Source organism: Theobroma umbraticum, unplaced genomic scaffold (genome assembly GCF_002168275.2).
Source record: "Theobroma umbraticum cultivar Fairchild unplaced genomic scaffold, ASM216827v3 scaffold_147.0, whole genome shotgun sequence".
Taxonomy (NCBI): domain Eukaryota; kingdom Viridiplantae; phylum Streptophyta; class Magnoliopsida; order Malvales; family Malvaceae; genus Theobroma; species Theobroma umbraticum.
In genome coordinates, this window is record NW_018397259.1 from 8,856,054 (window position 1) to 8,875,771 (window position 19,718).

General features: G+C 33.5%; 2 protein-coding genes across 4 annotated transcripts; one reads left to right on the plus strand and one right to left on the minus strand.

Moving 5' to 3' along the window:
• The first annotated feature begins 295 nt into the window (after nt 1-295).
• Nucleotides 296-2,824, plus strand: LOC110414654 (Cytidine/deoxycytidylate deaminase family protein). The gene is made up of 5 exons (XM_021425972.2): nt 296-581; nt 992-1,051; nt 1,472-1,662; nt 2,223-2,327; nt 2,434-2,824. Exons 1-5 carry the CDS (start codon nt 566-568, stop codon nt 2,620-2,622), a joined length of 561 nt encoding a protein of 186 aa, XP_021281647.1. The 5' UTR covers nt 296-565; the 3' UTR covers nt 2,623-2,824.
• Nucleotides 2,825-3,100: 276 nt separating this feature from the next.
• Nucleotides 3,101-18,195, minus strand: LOC110414653 (protein transport protein SEC24 C-like). Of its 3 annotated transcripts, none has more exons than XM_021425969.1 (25): nt 18,011-18,195; nt 16,922-17,569; nt 15,809-16,027; nt 15,537-15,611; nt 15,317-15,415; nt 14,265-14,376; nt 13,847-13,974; nt 13,250-13,369; nt 11,940-12,020; nt 11,442-11,519; nt 11,237-11,329; nt 10,736-10,790; nt 9,976-10,052; nt 9,137-9,208; nt 8,912-8,995; nt 7,299-7,418; nt 6,424-6,492; nt 6,203-6,280; nt 5,942-6,080; nt 5,505-5,669; nt 5,149-5,294; nt 4,868-5,047; nt 4,016-4,104; nt 3,818-3,849; nt 3,101-3,537 (listed from the first exon to the last, which is right to left on the minus strand). In XM_021425969.1, the coding sequence occupies exons 2-25, from the start codon at nt 17,549-17,551 to the stop codon at nt 3,428-3,430; spliced, it is 3,051 nt and encodes a 1,016-aa protein (XP_021281644.1). In that variant the 5' UTR covers nt 17,552-17,569; nt 18,011-18,195; the 3' UTR covers nt 3,101-3,427. The 3 variants fall into 3 exon arrangements, with proteins under 3 accessions (XP_021281644.1, XP_021281643.1, XP_021281645.1); XM_021425968.1 differs by having other exon boundaries at nt 16,922-17,593; XM_021425970.1 differs by having other exon boundaries at nt 16,922-17,619.
• Between the last annotated feature and the right edge of the window lie 1,523 nt (nt 18,196-19,718).

Genomic DNA, 19,718 nt, shown 5'->3' on the forward strand with positions numbered 1-19,718 from the left:
ATTAAGTAGAAAAGTAACAATAACAAATATAAAATAATTAAATGTCGAGGGATAAATTTATTTTATTTGGAATCATAAAATATTTATTGTGTAAAAATATTTATTTAGTTTTTAGTGTATTTAATAATAAATTTATTTTTTACAAAAGGTTAAAAAATTATATGACAAATAAGTTTTAGGTAATTAAAATACGAGTAACTTTTTTTTTACAGAATTGATCTCAAACATAAAAAGAGAGTTCTATTTCTAAAAGGTTTTAGTTTAAATCAAGAACAGGAATTAAGGAAAAAAACCAATAAACTGAATCAAGCTAACTGGATTCCTTTTTCTCTCTCTCCTTTCCTTTTCCTAGACTTTTTCCCTTTCTTTTACTTTTTCTGTGTCTCTTTTTCTCATCCAGGAGTATATACTAATACTATATATATGTGTATGCGGTGCCGTGGACAAGCCATTCTCGGTCTCTACTTCTCTTTCATTTTATCTCCTCTTTCGTTTTCCCCCATCTTGTTGACTACCCATATCCTTGATTCAGTCAAATTTCACATTTTTCCTGCTCTTTTTCATCATGGAAGAGGCTAAGGGTATGTTTTTCCTTCTGGGTTTTTTGATCTCTCATCGTGATCCTTTTGTTGTTTCTCTTTTCATGTTTGTTTTATATGTTGTTTTTGATCTTTCGTCATGTTTTGTTCGTCCTTCTGCAAATTTGTTACTTGGTGCAGAATTTAGAAATAAACTGAATTTCCTACTTTGCCTTCCGTTTCCAGTTTTAGTATAAGAGAGATCATTTCAATCTGGAAATTTGTGGGAGTGAAAAAGGAACAGACTTTTTCTAATTGTTTTTAAAAAAAGTTTTAGTTTTTAAGCTTTATCTGTACATTTTTAGACTTATATTTGTCTCATTTTCTGTTTGAAAAGCATCAATTTTCTTAATGATATAGACAATCGGTTATAATATTAATTGTTCCCTTTGCTCTTATTGTTGTTTCTATAGTGTTGGAAGCTAAAGATGGAACCATTTCTGTTGCCTCTGCTTTTCCTGGTCATCAAGAAGGTAATGTTCAACTTTTCGCGTTCCTTTCCACAGTTTTGCTTTTGGGATTAATGTTAAGAACTAAGATGAAATGGCCTGTTCATGGTTGCCAACAGTAGAATTATTTGGTCTCAATGTTTTCTTTTTTTTTCATTGAATTTTACCAATTGTTTTTACATCTTCAATTGAAATAACTCTACTTTCATAATTGTTCATAAATGATACTCTTGTTAGCTGTGTCACAGATTATAGATCATAGTGATGGTTATCATCATTGATTATCTTGTATATCGGTTGGAGATGTCGTAGTAATGATTGGTAGATACTTGATCAACACGGTTTTCCTCTAGTAAGGGGGCCATAATTTGGGAAAAACATAATGCTTGATCTTTGGTTGATAGTTAAAAAAACATGTCCTTTTTCTGTTTATTGTTCAACCAGCTGTACAGGATAGAGACCACAAATTCTTAACACAAGCAGTTGAAGAAGCATATAAAGGGGTTGAATGTAAAGATGGAGGCCCATTTGGTGCTGTTGTTGTTCGCAACGATGAAGTAGTTGTCAGTTGTCACAACATGGTTTTGAAAAACACTGACCCTACTGCCCATGCTGAGGTTACTGCTATTAGAGAGGTTAGACCAAAAAAATTAATCAAATTGCCTCATCCAATTTATCTGTTTAGTTAAAAAGTTTTAAAGTGCCAATTGCTAAAACCCTTGAAACATTACAAAAAGCTAGGGTGTTATTTGTTAATCTTAAGAAAATATGATCACTTCGATGGAAGATAAAGATATCATATCGTGCATTCTTTTGGGGATGTTTCAGCGTTATTCTGTGATTCTATTGTGATCAATTTGCTCTGTTTAGATCTGATTTGGTATAAGTTTATTATCCGTTACTCTGTCTTTGTTTTCTTTAATGGCCAAAAGTTAGCTATATTTTCTAGGAGTCGTGTGATAGTCAATAATTTGGCATGTTTTCTTGTTCTTTGAAAACAAATAACAAAAGGGAATTATTGAATATGGTGCAGAAATGCAGCTAAGTCAGCATGATTGTCATCAGTGTTGGTTAAAAATTGCTATATCTGCATGATTAGATATTCATAAGATCCGAATAAATATATGGGACAGTTATAGAATCCTCATCCATGTTTTCCATTTATACTAATGCTTGGAGTGGACATCCATGTCAGGCATGCAAGAAGCTCAATCAGATTGAGCTCTCGGACTGTGAAATATATGCTTCCTGCGAGCCTTGTCCGATGTGCTTTGGTGCCATCCATTTGTCAAGAATCAAGGTCCAGCAACAAAAACTCATCACTTTTCGAGTCATTTTTCTTAAGATATCTAAATGTCATCACCTAAAGTCTGACTTCTCTTTCATCTTTTGCACTTGTGGAGCAGAGGCTGGTTTATGGAGCCAAAGCTGAAGCAGCCATAGCAATCGGGTTTGATGATTTCATTGCTGATGCATTGAGAGGTACAGGCTTTTATCAGAAGGCTAACCTGGAGATCAAGAAAGCAGATGGTACAGGTGCTATCATTGCAGAGCAAGTATTTGAGAAGACAAAGGAAAAGTTTACCCTGTATTAACTCCAGTTCATTGAATCTTTCATTACCAGAAACAGATGGCAGGTTGTGATAAACTGCCCCTTTTAAGTTCTAAGTATGCATTGTTTGATTTCAAAAGCATATGAGAAATAAAAGCTATATTGTAAAACAAAAAAAAAAAATGTAACCTTTATTTTGAAGATAACAAACAAATGGCTTTGGCACAGATTTTATTTCCTCTAAAGATTATATTCTTTTATCAAGGGGCGAAACATGTATGATCATTGAGTTAAATGTTCAGATATTCTTTTATCGTATTTCTTAAACGTGTAAACAGATGGCCGGGGAGGTTAAACTATGATTTTGGAGCTGTGCTCCTCATACCAGGTTAAGAAAAGCCAACAGAAGTAGAATCATTCTCCTATCAGGCAGAAGCAAGCTTCTTTCTGAAAATTCCTTAGACATTGGCTGATACTATCTTTTCATTGTTAGACCACTAAAAGTACCAAACTTGCACCAATGATTTAACTTCTTTTGTCCTTGATGGATGATTCTTCCAGTAAACAAGAGTGAGGAGAAAATTGGGGTTTGAGGGAAATGGGCAAGAAATAGGTTTAGCCCAATTTAATGTTGCACTTAGTTTCTGTCACTAAACATTAACCTTTCTCAAGCAAAAATCCTTTTCCTTCTAAAAACCGGCCCCCATCTTTCTTTCGGTAAATAGACAAATGGTGCCGGTTCCATAACACATGTAAGTTCAGCAAGAGTCCCTTTTTTCTTCTCCCTGGTCAGTTTGAGTTCCATCCTGGCCTTGCATGTTAACTGAATTTGTAACCCAAATCAATAATCAAGACATTTTTGATTGAATTTTCCGATGGAGATATACCAAAAACTCAGAATAGGATTGCCCGCCCTTCGGATTCGGGTCTTCAATTAAATATGAGAAGAACAACATTCCTGAAATAAAGGAATTCAAGCAAACAAAACATGTTACAAATTAGATTCTCTCTTGAGACGATCATATAGGTTATGCAGCATATAGCATTATTATCCTCAAGTAACATGCATTAATTCAATCGACATGGAAGTAGCACAAACTAAGCTATCTGAGAAAGGTCTAGCATTATAAAAAGAGAGGAAAGCTATGTGATGAAGAAAGTTTAAATTAAAATGGAGAAAATTCAATTGCCTTTTTGTTTCCCATTTTGTAATTAAGGTATTGCATTCACTAACGTACCTGATGAATCTCCCTTTTTGCACAAAGTCAATCTGCACATGCAAGGAAAAAAAAAGAATCAGATATGACAAAAGTGCATTCCTTGAGATTATCTCCATAGTGAGCGGTAGCTAAAACTTAAAAGATATTCATTTCCAATTGGAAGACAGTCTATTCCCTTTAAAATAAGAAAAGCTACCAAAAACAACTCAATCAAACCTGAGGTAGGAGCACCATTGGCGCCGTATCTCATTTATAACACGATTTAGCTTCTTTGATAATGAATTATCATATTGCTGCAATACAAACTGAGTGCAAAGAAATTATTAGTTACAAAATAGCATGTTGCATAGCTATACAGGTGCCTAGGAATTGTGTCTTTCTAACATGTTTCTGGAAAAGACTACTTATTTTACAATCCCGGTAAGCATACTAAACCTAAAGCCATTGTTTAATACTTAACACAATTAAAGTTTAAAAAGAAAGTAGTTGGAAAGGCATTAAGATTGAATGATTTTGGATTGTCAGTTCTATTGTTTCTTTTGTTATGCTCCTTGTGAAATCAGTCCCTATTTTTATATTTTATCAGATTACCCTTCTTTCTAAATGATTCCACAAGGTGAAAACAAGATGGAAATAGCTTTTTCCCAATTTTGTACATGTTGGACCATCTAGTTTACAAAATGCACACTTGTACGAAATAAAGAAGCTAAACAGAGGCCACATGCCAGTCTTTAAAATAGTGAGAACTTAGAAGTCTTGTATAGTAGCATATGTTATGGTAGACAACAATCCTAATTATGTCCCTTACCCAGAGGTTGGAGATTCAGAAACAACATGTTTCAATCTAATAATTTATACAGTGACTAAAAATATGAATCTGAAATATACATGTAATTACATAATCACATGCATGATCATAGTTCGTGTTTGAAAATTTAATTATCAAACTTAAAATGAAGAAAAATTCAAACTCTACATCCAAACTTTGTAATTTTTTTCAAAAATAAGGAAAATTCAACTTCTGCAATGTTGAAAATATTAATAATTTAGATCAATAAAACAAAATACCTGGGTAGGTGTTTCATCAAATGAAGAAATGCCGAATAGTTGTTGCAATATTACTGAATCCACCAAACTACCTATGTATATTAAGCCATCAACACCATTTTCAAGAAGATAAATGCCCTCCTCACTCACATATTCACTTGAAAGAGGAAGTGTTGGAGGAATAACAAATCCTCCCTCCTCCTGTCAACAAGCAAAAAGTTAGAAATATTTCCAAGGATAGTCTTGCAAAGAGGATTAGATGCTCTACTCACCCACCAAAAAAAAGGCAAACCAGTTTATACCTCCAGATCAAGGTTATGAACAGCAATCATCCGTGGGAGCACTAGGCAAACTGCTGAAGGAATAGAAATGTGGGAAACAATATTGATCCAAAAAGACCGATCATCTATTCTCCCATCAATGTGCAATCCAGTACTTTTGGTTAGTGCTGAAAAGAAACAGCAATAGAAAAAAAAAATGAATTCCCAGCCATAAGAGGTAAATCCAACTGAAACTGTTTTGGGTCCAGGCATGTTTTGGCAGCTCTAGAATCCACAACTCTCATACAAGCATTTTACAGGGGAAAAGAATCTAAAGTCAAAAGAGGTTTAACTTTAGGCACAATGAATAATAAATTAATATGTAGATTGGAATTTACCAAGAGTGTATAAAGGCAAAAGCTTTAGTGCTTCAGGAAGAACAAACTGTCCAGATGACGTTGATGTGGTACAAAATTTACGGTATGCAAGCAAATTATTGATGCAGATATTTGTCACTTGTTCCTGTATTTGCAAGAGTGGAGTAGAAGGAATTTTGTTTGCCACTGAAGGCCAAGCGCAAAGAAAAGAACATATACATAGTTAGTCTTCTTTCAAATGAAACTTAAATTAGATACCAGGAAAAGTACAACTTCTAGTAGAATAATAAAATAACAAAGCCATATTGACGCAAATTTCCTTCAAAGCTCAAAGTCTGACTAAAATGTGTATCATGTTCATATATTAAAGTTTCAGATCTAAACAAAAAACTATTGTGGAGGGTCAAAAGACACTATTGAACAAACTAAGTCAAAGCATGCAAGATGGTGTAATTTACCTTGCTTCAAAGAACATACAAATAGTGTATCTAAGTCAGCTGCTCGGAACAAGTTAGTTAAGTTGCTTGTGCATGGCAAAGACAAAGTTGAAACCCGGATTCTTCTTTGGCCGTAGACAGTGGTATAAAGAAGAGCACACTTGATAATGAAGAATGGTAAATTAAAGCATAAAAAAATCATTCTTCAACAAAAAAAGAAAATGCAAATTGAAGACATTATGATATAAATCCGTGATACCCAGCAGGGAAATTAAATGGTACCTGAAAAGCGCACTCTGACCCATCCTGCAGTTTATCATCATGTTTTAAAGTTACCATTATAGTTTTGTCAGAGTCAATCTGCATAATAAACAAGCAGAGTAACAATCAGAAGAACATTAAAAGAAGATGAAGAAAAACCACGTGAAATAAGCTCAATGCCTATCAAAGACAATCCTCATGGGATAACAGATCAATAAAAATTATTTGAACAGTATACAGACCCCAGGTAGGTCGACATCTGTTGGAACGCGTTTGCAAAAGTTCCCATGGTATTCTTTCACTTCAATGCCCTACAAAAATGGGAACAAAATTAACTTCCCAGCATAAAGCATCTTTTATAAACATAGAATGGATTATCTCATACAAGGGCGAAGCGAGGATTTCAACTTTGGAGCTAGGATAAAAATACTATATATTCAATATAAATAAAAGATGAGTAAAAATAATAAATGGAACCCTTCAATCAAAATATTCAGAAAAATATATGCCAAATTCAAATAAAATAGTAAGATAATTGCATAAAAAGTTTAAATTTCTTTTGATAGGTTAAAAATCTATAATTTCAAACATTGTAACTGATATCGCATATAAAGATTTGAATAAAATCTTAAAGTCTAACTGATAATTTTGTTTAAAAATATCACTTAAGTCGCAAACTGTCAAAAACTAAAAGGAGTGATTGGAAATAAAAGAAGAAAAAAGAAAGGGAAAGCTGCATCCGTAATTGATTTGTATGCAAAATATATGGCAACTAAACTTTTACTTAATGTATTTTCTTAAAATAAATAGTGTCAATTATTTATTTGATTAATTGAGAAGGTAAATTCATACTTTAAGTTGCTAAAATCAAGTTTAATAATGTGTATATAAAAAAAAGTAAAAGAAAATCAAATAAGTAATTAGATTTAGAACTAAAAGTATTAGCAAATTATAAAATACACATATCAATTACCAAGGATTTGTAAAGGGAGGTCATGTTTAAAATTTTCTGTGTGTGTGTGTGTGTGTGGAGTGGGGGGGCGTGGGGGTGGGTTGGGTGGGGAAGACGGGGGAGGGAAGGGAGCAAAATGAAAGATTTTGGCTTCCCCAATGATACCTGGCTGCATCTTACACGCAACACAGCTTCAAAACCTTGGGGCCTTGTAATATTCCATCTAAGATCATTGTAAAGTTTTGCTGGATCAGAAACGGATGAGAAAGGGTAATAGTAATAAACCTGAAAAAGAGTGAAACATATGTAAACTTGAAAAGCAATGCCTTAAAATAAAAAAAAAGGTTAAAAAAAAGAAAGGAAAAAGAGAAAATAAGAGCGGAGGTGGCAAGGAAACTCTTTGTGCCAGAGATGCATTTTTGCAAATGACCTCATTGTGTGCGTGTCTGTGACTTCTCTCTATGCAGACTCTCATCAGTAAGAAACAGCAATATTTGAAATCTATCTCAAAGACACCGACTTGTCCTCCAGGAAAGTAAACAATCGTCTACCGTTACACAGGTAGCAGACTACTCTTATGGGAAAATAGTGGTCATTGTTTGATGCAAGGATCTAAGTTTCAAAAGGCAAATTTTACTAATTTTCCAACAGCAGTTTGCTACAATGTTGGACATTTGGATAATTACTCTAATAGCAAAATGCCTTTTGAGGCTATGAGCAGTGGGTTCTGTGATTAAACTTAGGAGAATTAAATTTAATCTATAAAGAAAAACAGTGCACAGAGCAATGGGAAAAGAACTAAACAAAATAAGACAAGCAGGAAAGCAAATGAACACAATAAGAACTCAAGTTATGAAGAAGACAGATGCAACCATGATTTAACTAATATAATCAATTTCTTGTACTCATTATAAAGTTATTTAAAAATTAATATTACATATCCTCCAATGTATAGGAATTCTAAATTTAAAACCACAAACATTTAACAAAAGGCTAGCTTGAAACAACAGAAATGCACAGAGGACTATAAGAAACTAAGGTATAATTCTAGCATGGTCTAGAGACTGTGCACAAAGTGGAACTTCTACTTGACCATAAGCTAAGTATAACCTATATTTGTTCATGACAGTTATCCCTTGCCTCTGCTGAAAGTTGCAGCAAGTTTAAGTTCAAGATTCCAAATTGCTAGAACTGAAATACATATCAGTTATTACACCAGCCATAGAGAGTTCTGTCTGGCAGTTTTGTGCGCAACAGACATGAAGAAGACTAGATCCCAGTGTTAAGAAGAAGATGTAAGCATGTAGGCATGCAAGCACTTTCTCATAGTCAATGTGAAGGCAATGCCCAAGCAAAGGCAGGGAAAATTGAAGTGTCTATATATTGGCACTTTCATCTTCTTCAGCAAGAATACCAAAATGAAAGCCACCAATAGCTAGTATTTCTCGAATGGAGTTTAGTTGAGTGATATATACTTTTCCACCAATACTTCTTGAAAACAATAAATAATCAACAATAGCAAAGAACGACAAAGGGATCACCTAAACAAATAGTTGTACATAAACAAAGGTAACCAAAAGCCCAAAGAAAATCAGACAACATAAGAGTTAATGATCACACATCTCAGTCCCAATTTTTGAATTATAACAATGTTACTGATATATATCACATGTTCGATTTAAGAGTCAGAAGATATCTCTAGCTCCTACATTTTATACAAGAGCCAAAAGTTTGCAGCATATTCTTAGACAACAGAATAATCAGACATTCAAAAATACCTGCCCTCCTGTAGTTCCTGGGATGAGAGAGATGGAAGCAATGTCTACATAAGTCTGGGTAGTGATAAATACATCCACGCAGACCTGGAACATGTTGAAATACAAACAATTAGCCCATATAAGTTATTTGTAACAACTACTATATGCCCAGAGCTACACAGGCAGACTTTTAATTATATGTGAATCATGTTGAACTGATAAAAGGGAAATCACTTAGAAGCTCACCTGGCACTCTGCAAATTCATTTGCCATTGTCTTTAAAGTTTTGTCTGCTGGTTGGAGTAGTTTATGAACCTCCTAAAATCCAGCAAATAGCAAAACACTTCATTTAAAACCACTAGACTCACAAGGCCCAATAGATGTTATATAAGTAACAAAGTCAGACTCAAGTAAATTAAAACTTGGTGGGATGAAAAGGAAGTCAGACTAACACTTGTAGTAAATAAATTAACCAAGAGAGGACTACAAGCCAAGCCAAAAAGAAACAGAGGAATACAAAATCTTTCATTCTTAATTTACACTTAAGTTTTCTACCAATTGTTCCTTTTTCTTATATTTCTCATTATTTTAACATATAGACACTACATATATCTGCTAGTTGTTATGAATAACAAAACCCAAATTGCCAGGCAATTGGAACTACTGAAAATGAGGCCAATTGGAACTTGCCACTTAGAGAAGCAAAGAAGTTCAAGCTATCAGTTGAAAAGCATAAATAATTTCAGCTTTGAAGTCTCAATACCATCCGTGGTTAATAGAAAATATCTGAATACTCAGTTTAGTACATATGAAGCGTCCTAACAATATATGATCTGGCAGTGCCCAATAAATCTTCTTTTTGGGCAAACTGTTCCAAATGTTCATCATAAGTCCATTATGCCCTAATGTTCTTAAAGCAGGATGTGGGACTGTAAAACTTAAGCATAATAAAGCAAATAGAGGAGCCACCTCTTCAAAGTGCATTTGTAACATTCTTGGCAACATAGATGACAATCTCAAGCATGCAATACAAGAATAAAAATAGTACACAGACTTTGGAAGAAAACAACCAATGAGATAATTACCTTCTCTCCTGCAGAGGTGTTATTTCTTCCTTCAGCATCTCGTGCAGAAAGCGTTACCATGCCAACTGATGGTAGGACTGCACACAGAATGATCATTAGAAATCCCTCTAAGTGAAATGCAACAAACAACTTTGAAATAGTGTGTCAGCTTGTCAATATCTAGCCATGCAAACAATACACACAGGTAATTCAAGTAGTCAGGAGTACTTTCAAGTATCAAACTAATAATTGTTAAAAAAGTAAGTCAGACATAACTTCAAAATGAAACATAAAAAATAAAATAAAGCTAAATTAAGAAGAAATCTCATAATCCATACAAAGAGAAATCCATTTTGAAGATGTAAAGGACAATAAATCAAAAGCCTCTCACATTAATTACAAAGGGATGGCCAAATCTATAAACAAAGATCAAGTAATTTTTGCACTTCAATAACCCTAAATTCGTAATTTTTATTTCAAAATAAACAAGTGAAGAAAAATGGAACAATTTCCAAGCAACCCACATCAAACTTGTAAAAGTAGACAGAGAACAGCGCACTCATGTAAGAAGGAAAGAGGATAGAAGAAGACGATATTTAGTAATAGAAGCTTCTGGTTAATCTTGAAAAAGTTTATGCTGCAACTTCAGATTCAAGTGTTTCTTTTCAGTACACTTATCCATCATTACATGCTGTTAATGTGAACATGTTATCATATATATATATATATATATATATATATGTAGGCTGATTTATACAACATTGAAAACATAAATTCTTGCCTGATTGAAATACCAAAAGTTTCCCTCCAGTACTCTTAATTGCCAAGAAAGCAGCCTGAAATAGGAATGAAACAGTTCAAAAGGTGTAATCTTAAACAAACTGAATCAGCTAGAATACTTGCATTTCCAACAGTTGGCTGAAGCAATAGCAAAGTTGAATAGAGTGTAAAAAGTCAAATGAACAAGTCGATTGTGATTAGAATATCATAATATAAAAGCTGAAAATCATGTTTATCATAATATAAAAGCAGAAAGCCTTAATCTCACAAAAAAAAAAATGAAAGCAGAAAACTCTTAGGAAAAATATTAAAATCTGGCATCTTTGGGGTGCTCTAGAAATGCTTTAAGAAATGTGCCTTAGAGATAAAGAATTAATAAAATTCACCAACCAGATTGGACTTTTACAATGCTCTTAATTTGATTTGAGTTTTTGGCATACAACATTTATAACATGTACATTCACCAAGGACGAAAAAACCTGCTACGTCAAAAAGGAGATACCTTGACTGCCGCAACAAAAGCTGACTCAGCAGTTCTGTTGTCCAGAAACATGGTTGGAATGCTTTCCAGCAGTTGCTCTATATGTTGACGGCTCTAAATCCAAATATCCAACGTAAAATGTTGTTACTGAAGACAATTATTCAAAGTAACTCAAAAAAAAAAAAATCTCATTCAAATTACAAACAGTTCAATATGAAAAGCCAACCTCTGAAAGCTGAACAATGATATCAGTTTCTAGAGGAATATAAACATCCTGGACATCTGGAACAATCAGCATCAATGGCTGCAGCAAAAGTTGAATGTTAAATTAGTCTGAAACATTTTTAATGAGTGTATAGGCAAAATACTTGTCAAGGATAGTAAAAGACGGAAACCAAATCCAAAGATAGGAAAGAAATTCAGCTACATACTCTAACAGACTGAACTTGCATATCACAACACAAAGAAAATACAGTAATAACATAGTCCTATCTATATCTTCCATATGTTACCATTCATCAAGAAAATTTACATATAAAATTATTCGTATATATAATATCATTTAGCAGCATAGTGCGGAAGTATCTCATTCAAAATTTAGAAAAAAAAACAAAAAAAAATGATATGTTAAAAGGCAATTGTCAATTCAATATAGTTTAAAAAGGGGAAACGAAACACTAATTGTCACTTGAAAGAAGGCAAATTTATTGCAACTAAATGTTACCTGCTGCAGTGCACGTTTCAAATTATAAAAATGGATAGTTGAGTCAAATGTTGCAATTCCCACCATTGTCCGAGGACCTTCCTGCGATCATACAAACACCAAGACAATTGGTAGCCATTTTCACACTAAATGAACAAGGATAGATTTTATAATTTACTAAATGACTAACAAAATAAAAGTCAGTGGACAATGAAGAATGCAATATAAGCAAAACAAATATATTGTATTTGCAATTCAGAGCATAATTAGATGAACATTACCACTACAAAATGGATGTATCAGTTTAAACTATAAAAGAACACACATCCAATTGAAGTTCTTCTCCTTAGTAGAGAATGTACTTAAAAAAATTTATCCAGTTACAAGAGATATGAAAACTTAATTAATTATCCAGGGTAGGTTCCTATCATGACTATGTCTTTATACACAATTAGAACTATTGTCTACTAATCAGGAGATTTCAATAAAGACAGAATATAAAAAGGGAATCACCCATATAGTACTCCCTTGTCAGTTCTATTTGCCATTCTACCACAGCAATGGTGCAAAAGGAGGCATCACTGGAAACTTTAGAAGTAAACTTTCAATAATGGGCCATAACTCCCATTATTAGAGTTCATCATTCAAGATGGTAACTTCCAGAACACATCATATCTTCAACATTTGGAGCTGCAACAGCAAGTCCAACAGTTCTTATCCTACTAGATAAAGCTTTGTTACTGTCATTGACTCCTTTCACTAACTCTAAATATGTCCTATCATATTTTAATACAGATATAATTTGAGAAGATATTATTAGATGAAGCATAGAAAAAGAAAATTTGAACTTTATCTCTACACAAGAATGCAAAGTTATGACTATTACACGACAGGACCATATGCCTTCTGTGTGTGATTTACCCTCAGCAAATTTCCCCTCAAACAATCAATGACATTAGAAAAAAGAATGAATGTTGATTGCAGGAGCTGCAATGAAAAGGCTATATCTAATTCAAAAATACTATTTGGTCCAAACAAAGACCGAAATTGTCCAAATTACTCACATAACATTCTTGTCCTTGAACTTGGCAGAAATTACTTCCCTGCCATTGTGTCTGTCGACACAGATTCAGTCCTCAATTTTCAGACTGTATAGCACAGGCCATCTGACTTATGAATGCTCAATAGATGCCAGAAAGAAATACAGTCATATTAAAGAAAAAAATAAAACCACAAACTCACTGGAAGATCAGCAATGACTTGATTTATAAATGCTCAATAGATGCCAGAAGGAAATAGAGTCAAATAAATAAACACAACTACGAACTCACAGGAAGATCAGCAATGACTTGGTTGATTGCAGCACATGCTGCAGCAGTTGCACCAGTCTGTATTGCATTCATGGAAACATCAATAAGGAAGAAATACACGGCAGGCATTGGATCTCGCATCTGAAAATTAGGAAAAATGTTAGAGAGAATTACATCCTTGAAAACCCAGAGAAAATGACAGGAGAGGACTATGAGAAGAAGAAAGCAATGATGTTATAACACAAATTAAGCAGCAAATGTCACAACCATGCAGAGGCTATATATGCCAAATTAAAAGCTTAAGTAAGAAACAAAGGCTTCTGACAACCGTATAAGTATAATGAGGGGCAGGGACACCATCAATGGGATCAAATCAATGTAGTGCCAAAATAAAACAGACATTTCGTGGAGCCACACAAATTCAAGCTGATTTTTATGCATTTTATGCTCCGGATGAAGCTAGTCTCAAGACAAACCAAGCCCACAGTGAATTGATCTATTACTCTATTCTTCAACAACTGAGAGAACCAGACATATACAATAACTAAACTGGTCAAAAGAAAGTGGAAATGAAAGTTCTGTTACCATAGAGCCAACAGGTTTAATGAATTAACTAACCATATATTCCTTTGTTGCAACAAATTCAATTGTTCCTTTACATAGCTCAGGCCTCACATCAGCATCTCTACGCCTACCATCTGGACCTAGATTGCATTGATACTCATGCGGAGTATTATCAATAAACCCTGGATTAGAATAGGGGAAGGTTAAAAGCATGTTGTGAAGTCTCCATTTCTCAAACTATTTAAAACAAGCCCACCAGAAAGTAGTAACCTAATATATAATAACTATAGGTTTTTGAGAGTAGACTGATACCTGTATGTTACAAGATTTTTTTTACAAAAAGCAATCTCCCCATTGCCAGTAACGATAAAATATATGTTGAATTGCATAACTTCACAAAAGCGATATGTGCCACAATTATTTTATGAACTATTGACCAAAGGAGAAAACAGCAGCAACATTCAATACTGACCACAAAAGTTGCAAATGAACCGCCTGCCATGATCAATGAACTTCATGAAAGGGTTGATGTAGCCTTTGCAACGAGAGCATCGAATTGGACCATTTTCTCCAAAATCCACAACCTAGTGAAAACAAAGTTTAGATAATAAAACTATATGATTGTTGTCAGATGTTTTATTCATTCAAAACTATGCAATTTCCGGCAGGTGTTTCTCCAAATAAAAGTTGGAAGTGATCCAAACTGTTCTCACATTATCAGTCATAAACTGTTTCTTTGCTTTAGGTTCTAACAAATATTATGTTGGTTTGTATAGTGTACTGGAACTTTGCATCTTGGTGCCCGGGTGTATCACATCACAGAATAACATTCTCTTTCAGGCATCACAAAAGGTAGCTTCTGCGACAACTCAATCACTTTCTAGGAAATCTTTTTGATAAAAGAGAAGATGTAAGTATTTTGAGTGCTCTGTTTCACAATGAAAGACCTCAATGACAAATTGCTTTCTCTGGAGCAAACCTCATACTTTTCACTCACATCAATCTAATCAAGTTCCCCAGCTACAAGGAAATTAGATATTTGAAAAAGATGGAAGAATTTGCAAACCTGTTGAATGGAAGAGCGTTACACAAAATTTTGGGACAAAAGCTTTCATGACAAACAAGAAACACATAGATAGTCACCCATGAAACAAGCCAACTACCAATATGCAAGTATAGATGAACAGCAAAGAATCTAAAAAGCAGGAATTCCTTTCAGAGAACAAGGTGAATAAGCCCTCTCATACACATGTATCAAAGATCAATGCATCAATAAAATGCCAATAATTGGTAACAGTGAGGAAGTCTATTAACTTGATTCAACATTCCAAGGCTGTTCACTGGCAAAAACATTATAGATGGCATCAAACAGTTTGATGTCTCTATTTGTGCCATGAAAGTTTCATAAAAGAAATCAAAATAACTGTTTTCTCTTTAATCCTCTTAGGAATGAACAAAAAAGAAACCTGAGTTACAGAAATGCCAGATGTAGCACATACATGTTTCAGAAGAAAGAATGAATACCGGAATGGGCTCCTCAGATGGCTGAGGAAGGGCCAAAGGCTGAACCAATAATGCAAATTGCATGCCACAATTTGTTAAAAGGTCAGCAGTGCAAGGCGTCTGTCAAAATGTGGAATGAGATCATGTTAGTGATACAAATCATTTCATACAACATTCTTTATATATTATCTTAAAATATGAAATTAATTGTCCATATGAATATCATAAGTTTGACCGTAACCTGATAGATTGTGCATCTCATATAGCGTGGACTGCAGTTTCCAGTGTCTGTGACAATGTACTCACTAGTAGCAGGCTTTTCAAGGAAACAAATAATGCATGATGGAACAACATCAATAGAATTAAAATTAACAAACAAAGATGAGAAAAAGGGAGGGGAGGAGGAAAATAAAACCTAGAAATAAAAATAATACAACCAAATAATAATAATAAAACCTTAATTTAGCAGTTTTTTCTTCTTATATTTTGGGAGTTAAGGATCAGATGCGATACCGGAGGAGGATTGGCCTGATTGCCTTGACGAGTGTCGTGCAGAATTATTGAGGAACTTGGACTGGGCCTTGGGACTTGATCTGAGTTAGACTTCCTCAAGCCTTCCAAACTAGTCCCTGTTTGATCAATGGCATGGGATAATTGGTTTGGTTGCAGAGGTGGCATTCCGAACATTCTAGGTGGTTGCAAAGCATCAGGTGCCGCAGCAGGCAGGGCCACCTAAAGCAATTGAGAGGATGAAATGAAGAATTTTTCTCAAAGAAAGCAGTCACTTTTATTTACAGCAAATACTCCCACCAGAATAAATTCTCAAATTCTGGGGTTAAAAACATAATAAATGTACTAGCTAGTCATTGATAGTTGAAAGTTAAAACTATCAGAAGAACCAAATGGTTCAGAAAAGCTCATTTTCTCTTACTTTATATGATACACACCTCTCATAAGCTTTTAGCCAAGTTCAACGATGGTAAACTTTTATGTTAAAAAGCTGTCAATACCACCTCATTAAATTTCACAAAACCAGCTATGAAATTATAAAATAACTAACCACCGAATTCCATTGTAGATATTAACTCTGGTGATGCCCTCATACAGGAGAAAATATCAACATTGGTAGAAGATTCCACAAGTTAACTGGAATGTACTTAGGGTATTTGAACTTTCATCATGAACGATGAAATTATTCGGCACCATAATATTCTATCCTAAAGAGTAATTCTGCAACTACATCTTTGAGCTTTTTACATTAAATTATTACACCAACCAAACATCAAATCTATCACAATTACAAAGATTAACCATCTGTTTTAAAAATGGAAAGTCAGATGTCCTGATTTGTCCCACTTCTATTTTACATATTTCTTTTCCCTTGTGTCTCAAATCAGGCAGACACACATTTTCTTGGAAAATAGCATTGCATAGAGATTGCTTCCTACTTCCTCTGTACTATATACTTTAAGCTATCCAACAGAGCCAAACGATTCTAATATAAAATCAAAGTCATAATTTAACCAATAATGCAATGCACCATATACATCAAAGAGGAAAAAGAGAAAGAACTCAAATCCAATTCTCTTAGCAATGTGAAGAGATAAACCATGATAAAATGCTTACCTGCCCTGGTGACCGTGTCTGTGTCCCAAATGGAGCAGCCAATGGTGCTGAAAATGGGGAAGCCAATTGCATACGAGGACCTGGTGGATAACTACCCTGAGGGCTCCCAAGAAAAGACCCCATGTTAGGAGCCTGACCAGGAGACCTAACTGTTCCCATCATTGGTGGAGGCACCCCAACTGGTGGACCATTTCTAATTGAACCACCCAATGCACTTGAAGGAGGTACAAAAGCACTTGGTGGAGCAATCAATTGGGGTGCATTTGAACCAACTGGACTGATGACTGGACCACCCCCCTTTGAAGAAGGTAAAGACCCTGGAGGTGATCTAGTTTCAAAAGGCAAAGGCTGTCCACCAGGTGCCCCAAAAGGTATAACTGAACCAACATTTGGAGGCATATTGGGTCTGGGAACCACCCCTGGGGGTGGTGCACCAGGGCGTGAAATTGGTGGTGAAGGAGCTGAGGTGGAGGGGGGTGGTGGTGATCTTATAAATGGGGGAAGAGTAGGCTTATTGATATTCAACTTCTGCAAATTATCTGATAAAGAATCTGGGTTTTGCTGGAAATTTGGATTGTGAGTCGAGGGTGGGGGTTGCCTTGGTAGCCCCGGTGGCATTGGAGTTGCCATTCCCTCCTTTTTGTCTCTCTTTGTCAATCAAAAAATTCCAATCTAAGCATCAACAAAATAAATGAATACTGTACATAAAAACAATGATCAATTCCTTTATGCATTTTAAAATCTTTAATGCAATAATTTCTTTAAACTCAACATAACAAACATGAATTATTAGCTTATAATCACTCCGTTAAACAGATATCACAAACTTTTCTTTTATAATTATTATAATCTCAATATGATCAAACTTGAATACTTACGTCACTCGCAAGAAACAAATATCATTTTTATATTACTTCCTATAATATTAAATAAAAAAAAATGCTCTATCGAATCAATTATCTAATTAATATCAAACTTAATTCGTGCAGTTAATTTAAAATATACACTACTATTAGGTTATGTTATTAATCAAAAACACATACAAATGACAAGTTAAAAAGGATTAAAAAGGTAAATGTAGAGTAAAACCTGGTATTAGAGAAGATCAAAGAGATTAATCTGTGATGATTAAGGGTTTAGATCTGGATTAATGCTGCTTAGGGTTTTTACTGAAATGGGAGAAGGGGCTAGGATTTGGGAATCAAAATTCCAATGGCGGACGACTGTAGAAACTTTTTTTAAGAGGACGCAGCTTTTCCCTTTCCCAAGAGTGATCGGAGAGTGTCCGTACGGATATAAATATATATATATATATATATAGGGATCCGGGCACGTCATCCTTAAAAAGAGGATGTGTTCGAGCCATTTATATTTTGCCACGTAAAAATCTAGGCAATCTCGTGTCCACGTCACGTTGTATCTTTTGGCCTTTTTTGCTTTTCTTTTTTAATTTTTTTAATAAAATAATCCTTCTTTTGCTTTTTACGACTAATGGCCAGTCATAAGCCCTTGTTTGAATATTTATTAGTTTAGTCAAAGATTCATGCTTTCTCTTTATTGTATAAAAGATAAAATTTTAAAATAAATATTTTTTAGTTTACATTTTATATAGTATTTATACACTACCAATTATTGATCATGTATCATTTCGTAAATGTAAAAAAATAAAAATTAAAAAAATTTTCAAAATAAAGAATTAAAAATCATGAGTATTTATTTTGAAGGGTTTCAATTTTATTTTTTTTATTAATGATATGATAATGTTGGGTTTATTAATAGTGTAACAACTATACACTGACAATATATAGATTCTATATCCTAATAATACATTAAATATATAAATTCAAAAAAAATTCTCTTAATTTGGAGTAAAAAGATGAATATTAGATCTTGTCATTTTACATATTTAGGAGAAAACCATATGTTAATTTTATAAAAATTATGAAATTTATAAGTATAAAGTTTCTTAGATTTTCTTCAAAGACATCAACACAAAATGGAGAAGTTTTCGGATTTTAATTTACTTATATAACATTTTTATTATAGAGCATAAACCTATTATTAGAAGGAAAAAATTTTATATTTTAATATTAACGTGTATATTTGGTACATTGTCAGTGCATGGATTGCATACATGATCATTGAATCAAATATTATTATCTAGTTAATAAATAAATTTAAAAATTTTAAAAAACTAAATACTCACGATTTTAAAAATATTTATTTTGAAAAATTATCCTTAAATATCAATTAACATTTCCCTTAAAACTATAATCAAATAACTTGACAGAAAAAATTAATAGTTAAAATACTATAAAAAATTAGTTAACATACAATCTTCACTAAATTAAGAAAAAAAAATATTAATTACAACTTTTATTATAAAAATAATTAAAATATTGTTATCAATAAGTGCGGATTAATATTTCTCTTAAAAAAGTATAATTAAATAACCTGACCAAAAAGTTAATTTAAAAGAAGAATTTGAAGTTACAAGGTAAGCTACAAAAACTAATATGGAAAAACTTAGTCAATCTTCCTCGTCCTTGTTGGAAAAGTATATACCAAAAATATCAAGTTGTTTCACATTGACATCAACTAGGGAAGAAAAAGTCATATGAAGCTCTTGTAAGTAACTTCCAAGCAGGCTTTAATTAAACACATAAATATCTCATATTTTATTTTTTTAATAATTGAGAAGCCTCCTAGCAACCTCAAGGTTTAAAAAAATAAAAGAAAGAAAGATCAATGCCATGGATAACACGAACTTTGGCATATAAAAAGGCATATTGTATAA